This window comes from Oenanthe melanoleuca, chromosome 17 (assembly GCF_029582105.1).
Source record: "Oenanthe melanoleuca isolate GR-GAL-2019-014 chromosome 17, OMel1.0, whole genome shotgun sequence".
Lineage (NCBI taxonomy): Eukaryota > Metazoa > Chordata > Aves > Passeriformes > Muscicapidae > Oenanthe > Oenanthe melanoleuca.
Window position 1 is genome coordinate 4550136 of NC_079350.1, and position 16798 is coordinate 4566933.

Below are 16798 nucleotides of genomic sequence, written 5' to 3' on the forward strand. Positions count from 1 at the left end.
CCTGCCCAGTCAGTAATTTCTATTCCAAAAGATGTTCGTGATGATGCAGTTTACAGCTTGAAATTGTAATATTCTTTTTCACACCATGCACTTGTCCATCTTTGTCTCTTGCTTAATTACAACTTCTCCTTTTTTTTTCCACTATGTGACACAATTTTAGTTTGACCAAATGGCCCCACTTGCTTTTGTAGTGTCCATCCTATGGTTCATTTCAGAAATCAAAATGATTTTGCAACAATTGTCAGCAGTGCCTTGCTCTGTGACAGTCAGCTCAGAGATACTCCATGATGAGCTTCAACAGGCATTGAAATGAAAAAGGAAAATGTGGTGGGTGATTTCTGCCTTTACTTGGTACCCACATGGGCAGTGCAGTCCCTTGGTCACCTGGCTGCAGGCTCCCAGGTGAGCCCAGTGAAAACTCTTCTGTGCATCCCCTTCACCCATAAAAAAGAGCAGCTCACTCTCCCTAGTCTGGCTAATCCTTCCTTTGCTGGGAATTCCAAAACCAAGGTGCTCAGTGTGCCAGTTCCTGTGGTTTTAGGAGCTTTTTTGATCATATATTCTTCTTCTGGAGATGGTAGCTGCTGAAATTTTATCGCCTGAATCCTGTAGCTTCTGTTCAATCTCATTTGAAAAAAAAAAAAAAAAGAACTTCCAGCCCTCGAGGCTGTAGAGGAAAGCTTAGGAAAATGAACCCTAAATGCCCTGGCATTCAGACCAATAAAGACAGCCTGGCATCGGTTGTCATGTAAATAACAAGCTTGTAAAACAAACACTGCACATTCCAGCGGTTCTGTTTGTTAAATCTGCTTCTCCTGCAGTCTGGAATGGGACCTGGTGCCAGCCTTTTCTGGCCAGCAGAGCACCAGCACCATCCTCCTCCTCTTCCTCCTCAGAAATGCCAGTTTGGAAACAACTTTTCCATGCTGGGAGCAGCAGCAGGGGCTCTGAAGGTGAGCCCGATGCTTCTCAGGGCTTTTCCTGCTCTCTGCACAGCCCCTGGCTCCACCTGGACAGGTAAGTGGATGCTTTGGCACGTGGGGCTGGATTTCCCATTTACCTTCACACATCAATGAAGGTAAATCCAACTCCTCAATGGTGACAATGACTTTGTCAGGGATATGCTGAACTTAATTATACCATATTATGCAGAAGATGTTAATCTGAATGTAACCAAACTGCTGTGGGTCGCTATTTCTGAAGTTTGTGTTGAGCTTGCCAGGAGTTAAGTGTGGTAAACTCTTATTTCCTGCCCAGAGCTGGTTTATTTTTGTAACACAGGAGTTTTCAGTAAGTTTGTACTGGAAAAGTGCTTGGCTAAGGCTTTTACTGGTGAAAACAGACAAAAAATGCTTTGCTCAGATTTTTACTGGCAGCAGTAGATGAAATGCTTTCCTCAGTTTTATGCTGCAAGCAAATATATATTGATAACCAAATTAACTCCTTGATTATTTAAAACACACCATACATTCTAGCAGAGAAACAGAGCATTCATCCCTAGAAATCTTTACATGAGAAGATGATGGTTTTAATCTGTCATAGGCAGAGTGTGTGGACACATCCTGTGGGGAGGCTGGGGCTGGGCAGAGCTGAGACAGGAAGCTCAGCCACAAACAGTCTGGTCCAGGATCTTGTTTGGATATGTGATACCATATTTAGAAAATACATAAAATAACTGAAAGAAAAAGGAGGATGTCCTTTGGTTGCTGCAGAGTAGGAGATCTGTCACACTTGCACCAGGGTTTTGGGGGCAAAGTGCTATTTGGAGGAGGATCAGGGACTAAGTGTCCCATCCATCTCCACTGGCCTCAGGTTCTTGTGTATTTGTTGCCCAGAAAACATCTCTGGCAGCTGCTGGAGCTGTGTGTTCCTCATGCCCTCCCTCGGCTGCCAGCAGCACTCATCCAAGCTGCAGTTGTCTCCAAACCTTTTGTCCTTTCCTCCTAAACCATCTTTGTGTCCTTTGGTTTCAGCACCAGGCTGGGACCTGCTGGCCATCCTCTCCAGAGTGCTTGGTGCCCAGGGCTGTCCAGGAGAGGAGGAGATTCCAGGCTGGAAGCAGGAGGAGGAAGGGCAGAGGGCTGATGCTGTCCCTGTGTCACCACTGGTGTGTGCAGTGCCAAGTGCCAGCGTTTATCCAGCAAAGTGCCACCCCACCCTGTCACCTCCCGGCAGAGAGGGACACCTGGTGAATCCAGCACTCCCCTGGAGCAGTGTGGGAGGGCAGCTGGCAGGGGGGCAGCAGTTTGCTGCACAAATTCAACAGCAGAACCTACCATCAAGTGCAATTACTGCTGATTCCAAAAGTAAAAGCATTCCTGTTAACACCCCGCTTACTCCATGCTCAAGGATTGCATCAGGTGGATGCAAATCTCACATCCCTACCAGCAGACACCCTCCTGTGAGGAAGCCTTGAGAAAACAGAAATTATCCAGAATACTAAAATTGAACACTACCTTTTCCTTCTAAAACTTGCTCAAAGTTTAGTTTCACCAGGCCAGATTGCAAAATCCAGATTGTGTCTTAATTTATTAAAACATCCCACGATTTTAAATTGCTCAGAATTCCCAGTGCCAGGATGCTCTGCAAGAGTTATCCTTCCCATTAAACTAAAGGGATCCAGAGAAAAGAAGGAAAGTAGAAGTTGTGGATTTGAACAAGTGAAGCTGTTTTTGAGTTCTGATGCAAAGCCTGCTGTTTTTCTACGCCTGACAAAATTTCCTAATAGATTTTTTAGAGTTTCATAAGAAACCAAAAGAATTCAACACTGCAAAGCGTCAAATTCCCAAATTTTACGGCCGACTTCCAAGCCTGCTCTGGTGCAAGGTGCGATTATTGAGAGAGCCGAACTCTGGCTGGAAAGCCGCGGTTTGAGCGGGGAAACAAGGCTTGGGAGCAGGAGCGGCTGCGCTGGCAGGGGAAGGGCGAAGAGCAGAGGCTCGGTGCTCGGTGCTCGGTGCCCGGTGCTCGGTGCCCGGTGCTCGGCTCCCGGGGCTCGGTGCCCGGGGCTCGGTGCTCGGTGCTCGGCTCCCGGTGCCGGTCGGCAGCGCCGGTTCGGGCACGAAGCCGTTCTGCGAGTGCCATCCAGGGGACGGGAGCTGCACTTCAGCCGCTGCTCCGGGAGAGGCGGGGGTTAAAGCGTGGATGTCGAGGAGGAGGAACCAAACCCAAGCGAGATGCTTCCAAATTCCCGAGGCGCACCCCGAGCTCAGCCGGTGAGCAGGGCAGGGATGGGAGGGGGATTAACAATCTGAGAAGTGCCAGGAGTTTGGGAAAGGGACCAGAACTTTCACAACAGGTCTAAAAATCCTAATTACAGAGCACAGAATCACTTAGGGTGGAAAAGATCTCCAAAATCATCGAGTCCAGCCTGTGACCGATCACCACCTTGTCACCCAGCCAGGAGTCCAAGGAATCCTCCAGGAATGTTGACTCCAAACCTCCCTTGGCAGCCCCTTCCAACGCTGGCGGTAATTTAGGTGGATACAGTTTGTGTGGTGCTCTCCCCGGGACCCCTCTGCTGTGTCCGGGGATGGAGAGCAGCCCCAATGACATCTTGGTCCCTGTCCCCGAGTGTTTCCCAAACCTCGGGCTTTACGATTTGGGAAAACCCTCATAGGGATAATCCATCCTGCTCTGTGTCCATGACCGGCTGGGCACCGCCGGGTGTTTAAAACACAACCACGCTTGTGAAGGGGCAGCGGGGAAACACAATTTCCTTGTCATATAAATCAATGGTGGTGGGGGGGAAAAACTGATTTTAACTGCTTTAAGGGGAAACTTTTCTGCTGTGGAGCTGCCGGCGCTGACCGTGACCCGCCATCCTCCCCGGGGTCCCGTTAGCTATAGGATGGGAGGTGGCCATGGGATGGGAGGTGGCCGTGGCAATGGGATGGGAGGTGGCCATGGCAATGGGATGGGAGGTGGCCGTGGCCGTGGGATGGGAGGTGGTCATGGCCATGGGATGGGAGGTGGTCATGGCAATGGGATGGGAGGTGGCCATGGCAATGGGATGGGAGGTGGCCATGGCCATGGGATGGGAGGTGGCCGTGGCAATGGGATGGGAGGTGGCCGTGGCAATGGGATGGGAGGTGGCCATGGCAATGGGATGGGAGGTGGTCATGGCCATGGGATGGGAGGTGGTCATGGCAATGGGATGGGAGGTGGCCATGGCAATGGGATGGGAGGTGGCCATGGCAATGGGATGGGAGGTGGCCATGGCCATGGGATGGGAGGTGGCCGTGGCAATGGGATGGGAGGTGGCCGTGGCAATGCGATGGGAGGTGGCCGTGGCGATAGGATGGGAGGTTGCCATGTCGGGGCAGGGCTCAGGGGCGGAGGGAGAGGGGGTCTCGGGGGTCTCGGGGGTCTCGGGGGTCGCAGGGCTCACCTTGAGGATGAGCGGGTTGCGCAGCATGCTCAGCCGGACCAAGCCCAGCCTCTCGTTCTCCGTGCCCGGGCCCGCCTCGGCCAAGGTCATCGGCCGCCGCCGGGACCCCGCTCTGCCGCCCGCCATGGCGCGGGGGGTCGGTCCGGAGCCGGAGGGTCTCTCGGTGCTCCCAGTCCTGGTCGTGGGGAGGGGGTCTCGGCTGTCCCGGTGCAGGGGCTCTCTCAGCGGTGCTGGTCCCGGTCTCGATCCCAATCCCGGGAGTCTCTGCACTGCCCCGGTGCCGGGGGTCTCTGCACTGCCCCGGTGCCGGTGCCGGTGCCGATGCCGGGGGTCTCTGCACGGCCCCGGTGCCGATCCCGATGCCGGGGGTCTCTGCACGGCCCCGGTGCCGATCCCGATGCCGGGGGTCTCTGCACGGCCCCGGTGCCGGTGCCGGGGCTCTCCCACCGGACTCGCGGCGCGCGCGGCGGCGTCCGTCTCCAGGCAACAGGCGGTGCGCCGCTCTGATGGGTCCGGCCGGGGCCGCTTCCGCCGAGGGAACGGATAAACCGGGGGAACGGATGAGCCGGGGGCGGGGCGCGAGCGGGCACCGCGTGGAGGTAGCGGCGGCCGTGCGGGGACGGGGGCGCGGAGGGTCCGGGAGGGGCTGAGCGGGGCTGAGGGTTCCTCACGGCCCAGAGCTCTGTGGGGGCGCTGGGAGTCACCCTCGGTAGGCCCAGGGCGGCGGAGAGGAGCTGCAGGGGGTTTCTCGGTACCCGGGCCTAGCGGCGGGCTGTGGTTTGAGCTCCGCGCAGCCTCCGGGGCCGCTCGTTCCCCTCGGTGGCGGGAGGGGGTGCCCGGGATGTCCGGGATGCCCGGCGCTGCCAGCTGCCCTGGGCATGCGGAGTTCAAGGGCGCCCGATTCAAACCTGACGGGGCTGCTGCGTGGTGAGTCTTTTGTATGTGCTGGATGCAGAAAACGGGCTCAAAACGCTTCCTGCCTCCTGTGTGTGACTGAATTCTGCAGCAATCGCCTGGGATTGTTGGAATTGTCCTGGGACTGAGTCGGCCCGGCAGAAATTTCTAATTAAAGAATTTTGGGTTTGGTGCTGTCTCATATCTCTTAGCTCCGTTTTCAGGGCTAGAAGCTCAGTTGAACACAATAGACGTTGCTTAGTTATTTAAAATCAAAGCTAATAGTTATTAAACTTATTAAATTGGTTTTTTGTTGTTGTAGAAAGGCACTTTGAAGGCTGGGGACAGCTGTGATGCACATCTATTTGACAAAGAAGGCATCAGCTTTTCCTAGGCACTTCACAAAACTAACTGGATTGAAAAGTAAGAGTCTAAGATAAAATTGAGTTTTTAATTGTTAAGCTTTTGGGTGGGTTTTGTGCTTTTTGTTGTTTTTTTGGGGGGGAGGGAGGTGTTTTGTTTTAAAATAATGGTGTATAAACAACAACAACACTTCAATAAAACTTCTCTCTTTTCGTTAAGAGAAAAAAAATGAAAGGTAAAGCACATGCAGATGATTTTCAAGTCCAGAATTTTATCAAGAAGAAGAAAAAAAAGAAGAGGAAACACAGTGAGTGCAATGACACACATGAAGATGCTGAAATGGTGGAAGATCCAGAGCTCGGCCATGCTTCCCCAGTGCTCTCTGAAGATGAAGCAGCACAGGGCGGGGAGGACAGGAAAAAAAAGAAAAAACTGAAAAAAAATGATGAGAAGCAGCAGGCTTTGATGGATAATTTCATTGTGAGGGTGGAACCTGAAATCAGCAATGGGACTGGAGCAGCTGCTTCCCCGAGGAAGAAGAGCAAGGGGAAGGGTCAGGAGAGCACTGATGAGCTCAGTGATGTCACCTGTGTCCTTGTGAACCAGGACTGCCAGGAGCATGCTGCTGATTATGTTTATTTTAAAAAACCCAAGAAGAAACAGAAAGAAAAGCAGCCTGAAGCAGATGAGGTGTGTGAGCCGCCTCCCTCTGAGGAACACAGCAAGGGCCACAAAGAGAAATCCAAAAAGAAGAGGAAGAAGAGGAGAGAGGGCGGTGCCCAGGAGGTGGAGGAGGACACAGAGGGGGCAGCTGAGCAGGGACACAGGGGGTGGTCTTCACCTGCAGCTGAGGATGGAGGCTGTGATGCTGCTTCTGCCACCACTGAGGGCTCCATGGAGCTCCCTGCTGATTTTTCTACACCCACCAAAGCAGCTGATCGAGCTAAAAAGACTCCAGCACGTGCTAAAAAGACATATAAAAGCAGTGCTTTTGTCATGGAAGACAGCTCTTCAGAGTCTGAGGGGACGTAAGTTCAGGTTTTGTTTGTGGGGTTTTTCTCCTCTCTCCCCAAATACATTCCTTCATGGTGTTTGGGTTCCAGGTTTTTCTTCATTCTGTTTTGTGTGTGTTCTAAAGAAAAACTTTGAATTTACACAGCATTTGTGATGTTAGAGACCTACTTTAAAAGCTCAGTTTTCTTGTGGAGATCCAGTAACAATTTTTAAGAATACTTCAGTATTTTCTCCTCTTTAGAAACTGTAGGTAGGGAAATAATTTATGTGCAAACAATTCACATTTTAAAAAAGAAAAGTGGGAGGAAAAGAAAAGGATTTTGTTTGTTAAACTTGATATTTATAGAGAACATGAGCATTTTAACCAGGCAACTAGTAAGGTCAGCTTAACAATTGAAGGTTCTGTGCAAATAAATGCTTGTGTAAGTAGTTCTTGTTACCTTTACAGTGTCTAGAATACAAAACAGGAGCACTGGTAAGAGACAGATATAAAAAAATCTGTGTGCCAGTGGTAGCAAGAGACATTATTTCTTCACTATGCTCATGTGTGAGAGTTTTGATTTGAAGATATTCAGAACTTCAGAAAGCTCCTTAGGATTATTGTAAGTATAGAAATTTGGTAGTAAGTTACAATTATTAAATTATATTAAAAGGTTAGAAATGCAAGGCAGTAGATGTGTGAAGTATTTTTTGTTCTGTTATTAATGTGTTCATTCTTTTAATGGTAGAGATGTTAATAACATCTCTGTTTTGGAGTTCTAGTGGTGTATTTTTTTTTTATGTCTTTTTAATTTTTTTTTAATGTCAGGACACCAAAAGACTTGGCATCACAGGCAAAGAAGCAGCAGAACAATTCCTTTGCTGAATTGGCAGCCTCTGATGAGGTCAGTGTGGATAGTGATGAAGGCCTGGACCTTGCCACGACTTCAACCACGGAGTTAGATACTGCAAGACAAGAACTGAAAGAGTTTATTCCTCATGTCAAGAATATATCAAACAGTTCAATCAAGAAAATGGCTGGAAGAGACCTAATAAGGTTTAAGGAATTTAAAAAGCAGGGTGAGCTCTCTGAAATCCTGTTGCAGTGAGGAAGGACTGTGCAGCTGTGCTAATGTTTGGACAGAGGGAAAAGTTTCTTGTGTTGTGTCTGTTGTACCCACAGAGTCTGGTTCATTTCATTCCATTGACATATTTTCTGTTTCTCTGTTCTGCAGCATTTGCTTCCACGTTGGCAAATTTCAGTCCGAACTTGTGTTAATTGCTGATTTCCAGCTGGTTTTGTCTCTTTCAGTTTTCTTTCCCCTTCTGAATTTATTGATACCTGAACTAAAACCTGAGATGTGCAAGAGATGGTATTTGAGGATTGACTTGGTTTTTTTTAACCTTTCTATATTTTAGGTATTGCTGTCAAGTTTGGCAGATTTACCCAGAAGGAAAATAAACAAATCCAGAAAAATGTTGAAGAGTTCTTATCACTTACTGGAATAGACAGTGCTGAGAAACTTTTGTTTACTTCAAGGTATCCAGATGATAAAGACACCATCCATCGCCTGAAAACAGAACATCATTTTTGTGAAAAAATCTGTAAGTATTTAAGTTCATCTTCAGACAGCTGAATGTTGCATTCTACAACCTGGTGGTATCATGGCATATTTTTGTGATATAATTTGTATTGAAAAGCACTGATGTTGCTAAATCTGGTGAAAAAAGGAGCTGCTGACACGGTGTAGTTGATAATCTGCACGGTGCACTGTTTTTATTATCTGGTCTCAAATAGGAAGAGTTTAGAGATCAGTCATGGTCAAGACCAGTAAAAACTTCCAGACCTGCATTTGGGCTTTATGGCTTTAAGTGCATTATTTTCTAAACTATAATTAAGGTTACTAATGGAAGCTGTGAGTGATTAAGTCCTGTCTAAATTGTCACCTGTTCTTAGATCACATAAGTAGGTGCCAGGTGCAGGACTGAGGGGGGTGGAAGAAACCTGGGGATCTCCTCAGTGCACCAGGAGCTTTATTCTGTGTGTTTGGTGACATCATCTCAGGCCAGGCAGAGCAAAGGGCAGCCTGTCATGGATCAGGATAGTGGGATCAAATACAGATTTGTTCCTGTGTCATTATTTCAGACACACAATCCTTCCCTTTGCATCAACACATTTGCCTGATGCTTACTTTCATTCCAGTCTGGGAGTTTGCTCCAGGGATGGGGAAGATGTGGCAGAAAGTCTCATCAGTGCAGTGTGCCTTGCAGTCCCCTCTCCTGGGCTCTGCTGAGCAAGGTGGTTGTGTGTTCCCAGGGATTGGTCTCTGTGGATCTTGCCTTCAGCAGAGATCTTCACTTGGTTTTTGCTGGATGCCCCCAGTGCCTGCTTTTCCCAGTTGGAACAGTCTGTAAGCACCCAGTGCCTCCTCAGCCTCCTGCCTGGTGGCTGTCTCATGTCTCTCTTTTGATGGGAGTGTTCAGCATGCCAGTTAAATTTTAATCACACCTGGATCAAATGCACAGCCAGTCCATGCAGTTTGTAGCTGGTGAGTGAAAAGAATCTGTTGTTGACAGCACAGTCATGAAAATGTGTGGTGTTGGGTTTTGGGGTTTGTTTCATTTTGGCCTCAGCACTGTTAGAAATGTTTGTTAAACATGATCCTTTACCTTCCAGCTGAGGGCATACCCCGGCCCTGGAGGCTGATCTATTATCGAGCAAGGAAGATTTTTGACCCAAATAATTATAAAGGAAGGTAAGGAAATACTTTTAAAGTGTTTCTGATTATTTGTATATTAAAAATGGATCCAAATGAAGATCATCTCTCCCATTTGTGCCAGTTACTGTGACTTAATTGATAGTTAATTTTCCCTTATTTCTTCCTGTGTTCTAAAATGTGGCTTGAAGTGATAGTGATGATTAACATCACCTGCAGATGTTACAGCTCTTTAAGAGATTGAAATGGTTTGAATTTACAGCTGAAGCTGTGCCCATTTCCTCAACCAGGTATTCTAAGGAAGAAAAAGAAAAATTAAAGAAGTATCAAGCTCTGCATGGCAATGATTGGAAGAAGATTTCTGAGTTGATGTCCCGTTCTAACCTCTCAGTTGCTATGAAATACTCTGAAATCAAGTCAGGTATGCAATTTTAAGAAAAACAAATCATTTTGTGTTAATGTTATTTGCACTGTTTGGTGTAGGTAGCCTAAACATAAGGAAAAAGTCTGTCAAGTAAGGGGTTTTTAATTAATTAATTTGTAGTGGTGGTCCTCTTCTTCACACCACTGATTGCATTTTCATGTGGGAAGGATAAGAAAGATCTCTGAAAGAAAATGGGAAAAAGTGGAACAGATATAATTCTTTATTAACAGAACTGACATTTAAAAAGGATGATTTCATTAAGAGGGCAGAAGGAATTTGGCAGCCAGGTTTAAAAAGATAAAAACTGGGGATCAGACTGTACTTTAGTCTCAAGTCTGGTATGCAGAAGAGTTTCTAGAACATGTGTTAAGAAGTTGGTGCTATAAATAAAAATCATGCAAAGTGAAACATTTGCTCTTTTGCCTGTTTTCCCCTAATCATATATGATCAATTATGCCTTAACCTGGTGGGTTTTCACTTTTAGCTGCTAACTATGGTCCTTGGACAAAGGAAGAGACTCAGAAGTTAATGAATGCAGTGAAAGAGGTGCTGGGGAGAAAACTGAAAGCAGAAAATCCAGATTCTCTGGAAAAGTCAGACACAGATCTGTGGGTTGAGCGTGAGAAGCTGCACCAGGCACTGCCATGGACTGAGATTGAAACCAAAGTGGGAAGTCGATACTGGAGACAATGCAAACAGAAATGGTGAGGGCTTGGACTAAACTGAGATATGTGTTCTGGGCTGTATTTATTCTGCAAAACCATGGTGATTGTTTGGTTGGACAGGTAGGAGATTGTAGAGCACAGACACATCTGTACACTGCAGATGTGTCTGAGACAACTCTGCTAGTTGTGGCAGGCTTTCTGTTTGCTGTGATAGCAAAACCTGATTTCTGCCTGGTGTGCTGAGGCCTGAGCAGCAGAATTCACTTACATGATGAACCCTGGGCATTGTGACTGACCCCAGCAGTATTATTTAGCTAAAAAGAGATGATTGAGGCTCTTATGCCAGCAGCTTCACAAACTTCCACATAACCTTGTGTAGTTATCTGGAAGAAATTTTCCCAACCAACAGGAATAGCAGATTGTTTATTAGGGTATTTTAGGGGAAATCCTCCCAGCCAATTTTCCTGGCCCCTGCTGGATGGGAAGTGTGGCATCAGATCTAGGAGTTTCTGTGCTAAAAATATAATCAAGTCACTTTGATTTGCTGATTTGGGGCCTATAAAAACTGGACCCACTTTTGGGGTAAATTTGGAGACCTCAGCTAGGGGTGGACACACTGTGTAGGATTCCCCAATTGCTGGGAAGGGTTTTCCAGGTCCTGGCTGTGAAATGGGACTCCCCAGCGATGGGATCTGGATGATGTAAAATACTGAGACAATTGGTGATGTATCTTTCTCAATCACTATCCTTTCTCTCATTTAGTAATGATTAGTGCATTCCCTTGCTTATTTTTTGCTTGTTGCTAAAGCCAAGTGTGTAGTTCTATTGAATGTATAATTTTACTTTTTTATTGCCTTAATATTCATAAAATAAGACCATTCTTTGCATTGATGACTCTTTCTTTTCAATCCCTCCTGTCACTTGGCAGAACACTGCCTCTGGGACAGCAGCAGCATCTTGATGCTTGGAATTTCTTGAAATGATAGAAGCCTGTTTTTGTGTTTTCAAAGGAATTCAATTTTAACAAGCAAATTGGCCAGAGGGCAGGAGTCGTACAGAGGGACCAGTGGATTACAGGCCAAGATCAATCTGATTAAAAGGTATTAAAAGTTCTGAGCACTGGGATGTTTTTGTATCTCCCACTGTTTGAGCTGTGTTTATAAAAGTTTGCAGGGTGAGAACAGCCTGCTTGCAGCTTGATACATGTTTTGCAATCATTCTTTCTCTGGACAAAATGTCCTGTAATTTCAGACTGGGGGAGCTGGGAGCACTGAATTACATCTTGAGTTGTGCCTGCAAACTGTTTCTGTCTTACATTCACAGGTTGTATGAAACAAAAGCAGAGGATGCCAATGAAGTAAACTGGGATGAACTCAGTAATGCTTTTGGGTAAACTTCCTTTCCCTCTTTTTATGGATACAAAGGATAGTTAAAGCAGATGAATCAAAGTTCTGATACTTTTACAACTGTAGGAAATGCTCAGTTTGGAAACACATTACAGTTGCATATCCTTGCACAGCACTGAGCAGGAAGCCAAGATCTGAAACCCTTAACATTCCAAATTCTGGGGTGTTGTCTATCTGTGCTTTCAGGTGTTAATCAACTAATGGGAAAAATCATGATTTGATATTATGGGTTAATTATTACTTGAATTCCATCCTTTCTACCTAAATCTAAGCTAGGTTTGACTGGCATCACTCTCAGGAATGGATAACTCAGTAACAATTTAGCTTTATGATAGTTCCTTGTACCACTAATTCTTTGAACTCTTCTCTTTGCAGAGATGTTCCTAGAGCCTATGTTCAATCAAAGTTTTATAGGTTAAAAGTGTCCTCTGTCCCTTTATGGAAAAGAAAGACTTTTTCTGGTCAGTATTGCAGCTGTTTGTATGTACTCTTAAGGCTTTGGCTTGAATCTCAGAGGATACATATTCTGGTTCAATTTTTTCCTAATAGGCTAAAATCTTAGTCTTTATACTTATTTTACTAAATGCTTTATTAATAAAAACTTTCAATGTCCTCTTTGTGCAAGTGCTTATGAACCTGTTCTTTGTAATACCTTGGCTTGAAAAGTTTTAAGACTGTGCATTTTAATTTCTCTTTGCATGCTTATGTTATGTCTGATCTCTCTGCAGCCCCTGTGATCAGAACAATGCAGAGATTTTGTGCATTTAACACTGCCAACATCATTTCTGTCTGTGAGATGCTGTTCCTCTACAGATCCAATTAAAACTATTTTTTTTTATCCTCATAGAAATTATTGACTATCTGTATGAAAAGAAGCTCCCAGAACTTGAAGAAAAGTTAAGAAAAGAAGAGGGGAAACTCCATAGCTTTGGCAATTCAGCAGCCAGTCAGCAGCAGCAGGTTTTCAGATTCAGTGACATTTTTGACTCTGGTGAAGAGAGTGATTAACTGATTGTCCTAAAAGCAATGCCTAATTTGCATATTTAACTGGAAATGGTCTGGTTGAAAGGGGGTGCAGCTCAGCACCTGCAAGTACCCAGGCTGTTGATAATGGGAAAAGTCAGGATAGGCACCTCTGTCTTGTTTTATCTTGAGGGATTGAGTTCTACAGAACTTTTATGCCACCTTTTATTTAATTTAGCTCCAGTTTTAGAAGTTCTCATGTAAGCATCCAAGTTGCTTTCTAAATGTCTCAAAATAGTTTTTTGGTTTTTTTGGTTTTTTTTTTCTGTGGAGTTGAAAGCTGCTGTTTTTATGAGTAAACTTGGTTTTTATAACTTTATTTTTTAAAAATTCATGCTATTGGAAAAAGGTTTAGAGTTTGCTTTTAAATCTCTGTAATAATCAGGTCTTGAGACATCTGTGTTGATGAAAAAAGCACAACTTTTGAGTTTGTTTTTTTAACAGGTATCTTATTCTTAAAAGCAACTGATTTTATTTTTGATGCACGCTTATACTTTCTCAACCCTTCTAGAGAAAAAGGACTTTTGTCCATTTCTAGTCACCATTTCATGCTAACTAAAACAAATAAAATGTTATAATTAATACTTAGAATACAGAGACAAAACAGTGTGTAAATATATACACATGTGCATACACATGTATTTTTATTTTGCCAAGGAAAATTTTTACATTTTAGTAAGAAAATTAAGCAATAAGATGGAAGTTGTACTCTTGTATTATACTTTTAACTCTCTGCCTGAAGTGAGTATTTGTAAAGCAACTGCATGAATGTAAAATATCTTACAGTGTTAAGTCTTTGTATGGCTTTTTTATATTTCCCATATGCTGTACTTGACAATAATGTAAAAAGACTTGGTCCCTGCTTTTTGAGGGTCATTTTGATAAGTGACAATTTCCCTCTTCAATTCTAGAAATCATCACTGAAGATTCAGAATTTTCAATGGTTTGAAAGGCCTTGTTGGAGGGTCTGGAAGGTGACTCATAGCAGGGGATTTTAAAGGAGAACTTTCCATATTTAACTGTCTGGCTTTAGTCTCTGTGAAGATAGAAAGCACTGGGATTTTTGTGAGACAGGCAGGACCTCCCCTGCAATCAGCCACTGCTTTGAGGGTGAAGTTTTCCAGACAAAGAGATGAAATGGGATGGAGGGGAGAGAAACACACATCACTTCCTTTTAGGTCTTTGTGTTGCTTCCTGGGTTTGAAGGTTAAAAGCTGAAAAATTTGAATTTCTGAATCTGAAAAGTATGTGCTTTTCAAGGTTTTGTTTTTGTTTTTTTTTTCCTGGAAAATGGAGTGGTTCAAACAATGCCTGGTCTTAAAATTTGTAGAATAGATCTTGCAGAAATAAACTTCTATCTCCATTATGAAATTTATTTTATTTTTTGATTGAAAAGAAAACTGTTGTGGCTGAGTGGAATGCACCTCACTCTAAAGAGAGAAGCAGCGTTTTATTGAGCAAAAAGAAAATTTTAGAGTTCAATAAATTTGATGGAATTTAATAAAGTTTTTAACAGTGGTTTACCAAGGTTCAATAAGTTTGATGGCAATGACTGCATGGAAGAAACAAAGGGAAACTGAGTTAAAATCAGGTTGGTGATTCAAAAAGAGGAAGAAAGACCCTCCACTTGGCTGCTGAGGTTCAGAATGGCCAACCTTCCTTTCTGACTCCTCAGGGAGAGTCTGGGTGCAGCTGGATCCGGGCTTAGTGACTGAGCAGTGCTTTATGTGTGTGAGTTTATCATTAATACTGAGTAGCCCCGTGAATCAGAGGTATTTCATCAGTACTAATTCAGCTGCTCAATCACTTTCCAGGGATCTGGTGTGAAAGGGATCTCTTGCCCTTGGGGCAGCGTGGGGCTCAGGTGAGGAATCCCAAACCTTGAGAGGTTTTCCTGTTTCCCTGCCCCAGGGCATTTCCCTGGCTTGCAATTCAGAGTTATTAGGGTGAAATTGGTGCCTGTTACTCAGCAGTACAGACAAGATATATGCCTTTGTTTTAGCTCTGCTATCTCGTTCTCCACTCTCATTATCTTGCATGTTTGAGCTACAAAACCACCTTTCAAAACAATTTTCCGAGGTACTTTCACTCCCTTGTCCACGAGCCAGGAGCATTCCAGCTGGAAGAGTCACCTCAGGGCATGAGCTCCTCTTCCTGCCTCCCAGAAATTACCCAAAGAAAAACCTTGCTGATCCTCCTTAAAAGCAGTTTCTCTGCTAAATATGAGCAAGGCAGGGCTGGAATTGTGAACTTGGAGCCATCACTGCTCTGGGGAAACAGACCTGAGGAAAGAGAGGCTTCTCTCTCCCTGCAGCCCTGGGAATGGAGTAAGGAAATTCCCTCCCCTTCATCTCCTTGGGTGAGGTGTGTGCAGCCTGTTTGCACAGCAGCAAATAATTGCACGTTGATTATTTCCCAGGTGCTGAATAATGGCACAGGGAGGTAGTTCTTTCACGTGGATATTTCAATATTGCAAACAGAAACTCTGAAGAGGTTTAAAAGAAACCAAAGAGGCTCCACGGAATGATGAAGGAAATAATGTTGACAAAGTTTTCTGTATCAGACTGCATTATAAATAAGAGCATGACAGATCCTTCAAGTGTAAAAGCACCCTAAAAACTTGGGTGTTTCAAGCATTTTCCTGGCATATTCATGGCCTGAGTGGTGTTACAGCACAAATCCCTTCAGCTGTGTGGCATTACCAATGACAGACGAGTTCCAAGGGTGTGTTGGCAGCACTTCAAAGCTGAAGAAGCAGCTGAAGATCAAATGGGGACTTGCTTTTTTCACCTCTCTCTCCTGTAAGGTCTAAACCAAGGAGGTGGAGAAAGGTGATGCTGATATAATTTGGGTCAAAAATAACAAGATGCTTACATAGCTTGAGGTATAAGACACCACTATAACCTGAACCATAACTTTCTATGAAATGCAATAGCCAGTATATGGTTAGCTCGTTTCTTAATGCTCAAATAAATGGAAACTCTCCAGGTGAATAATCTCAAAACAGATAAATATAGATATATTGGGAGGCAGTGGGATGTGCTAATGAGAAGTTGGCAAATGTAAAGCAAATTAGCCACAAAATGAAGAGTTTAGACTAGTTAGATCCAGAAAGACCACAGAACACCATAACTGTGCTTGCTATGAAGACAAAGTTGGAAAGTTCAGATGTGAGGAAGACCTTGAGCCTTCATCTAAGAAGACCACCTAAACTGGGGAGGCACAAGTACAGTACAGAACTGTTTATAACCATGAGATAACATTAAGCAAATTAACTCCAGCACATATATGATGATGCTCTAATGACACAGCAACACCATGGAATAGTTACTGCATAAATAAACCACAAAAAAATAAACCAACTTGACAAAATCCCCCTCACCTCCAGCACTGCAATGAACAAATACCTGCTCCACACACACCAGTCCACGGGGTTTTATTCCCAGCCAATCTTTTTGTGAACCATAGTATTCTGCTACAGCCTAGAGGATTGTATGTTATGGGATATCTTAGCTTGGAAGCTAGAGGTTAGGAATATAACTAATAAAAAGTAGAGGGCTTAGTAGAAGGATTAGAAGATTGATGGTTTAACATGCAGAATCAGCTAAAATACACATATGGAAGTGTTTAAGTGAAATCGATATACATTAGAAAATATTTAGAGCCAGCCAGGAGAGACCTATACATCATAAACTTTGACACTGGAATTAATGAAGACCAGAATGAAGGGATCAGCAGGTTAGCCGTAGTAAAAGGACAGAGGTAAAAAGTTTAGAGCGAGGTAGACGATCCTTCCTTCCTCCCCTGAAACCCTCCCACTCAATGAAAACACCACCGACCCAATATAGAGGGAGGACAACGCAACCACAACGAGCGTGCAACTCATTTTAATACCGAGCGGGGAATGGGCGGTGACAGGTAAT

The 16798-nt window shown here is 44.6% G+C and overlaps 2 protein-coding genes across 3 annotated transcripts in view; one reads left to right on the forward strand and one right to left on the reverse strand.

Annotated features, from left to right (window-relative positions):
- The window catches only part of CFAP77 (cilia and flagella associated protein 77), a 57686-nt gene extending 52802 nt beyond the window's left edge, over nt 1-4884 (reverse strand). Inside the window, exon 1 of the mRNA XM_056505223.1 lies at nt 4391-4884. Coding sequence (XP_056361198.1) covers nt 4391-4516 — 126 coding nt within the window. The 5' untranslated portion in view covers nt 4517-4884. The remainder of the gene's footprint in view (nt 1-4390) is intronic.
- Nucleotides 4885-4935: 51 nt separating this feature from the next.
- On the forward strand, nt 4936-14398 carry TTF1 (transcription termination factor 1). Of its 2 annotated transcripts, none has more exons than XM_056505221.1 (12): nt 4936-4989; nt 5607-5707; nt 5867-6675; nt 7470-7720; nt 8060-8245; nt 9318-9396; nt 9648-9778; nt 10266-10485; nt 11457-11546; nt 11770-11835; nt 12228-12313; nt 12700-14398. In XM_056505221.1, the coding sequence occupies exons 3-12, from the start codon at nt 5876-5878 to the stop codon at nt 12858-12860; spliced, it is 2070 nt and encodes a 689-aa protein (XP_056361196.1). In that variant the 5' UTR covers nt 4936-4989; nt 5607-5707; nt 5867-5875; the 3' UTR covers nt 12861-14398. The 2 variants fall into 2 exon arrangements, with proteins under 2 accessions (XP_056361196.1, XP_056361197.1); XM_056505222.1 differs by having other exon boundaries at nt 4975-5317.
- The last annotated feature ends 2400 nt before the right edge of the window (nt 14399-16798 follow it).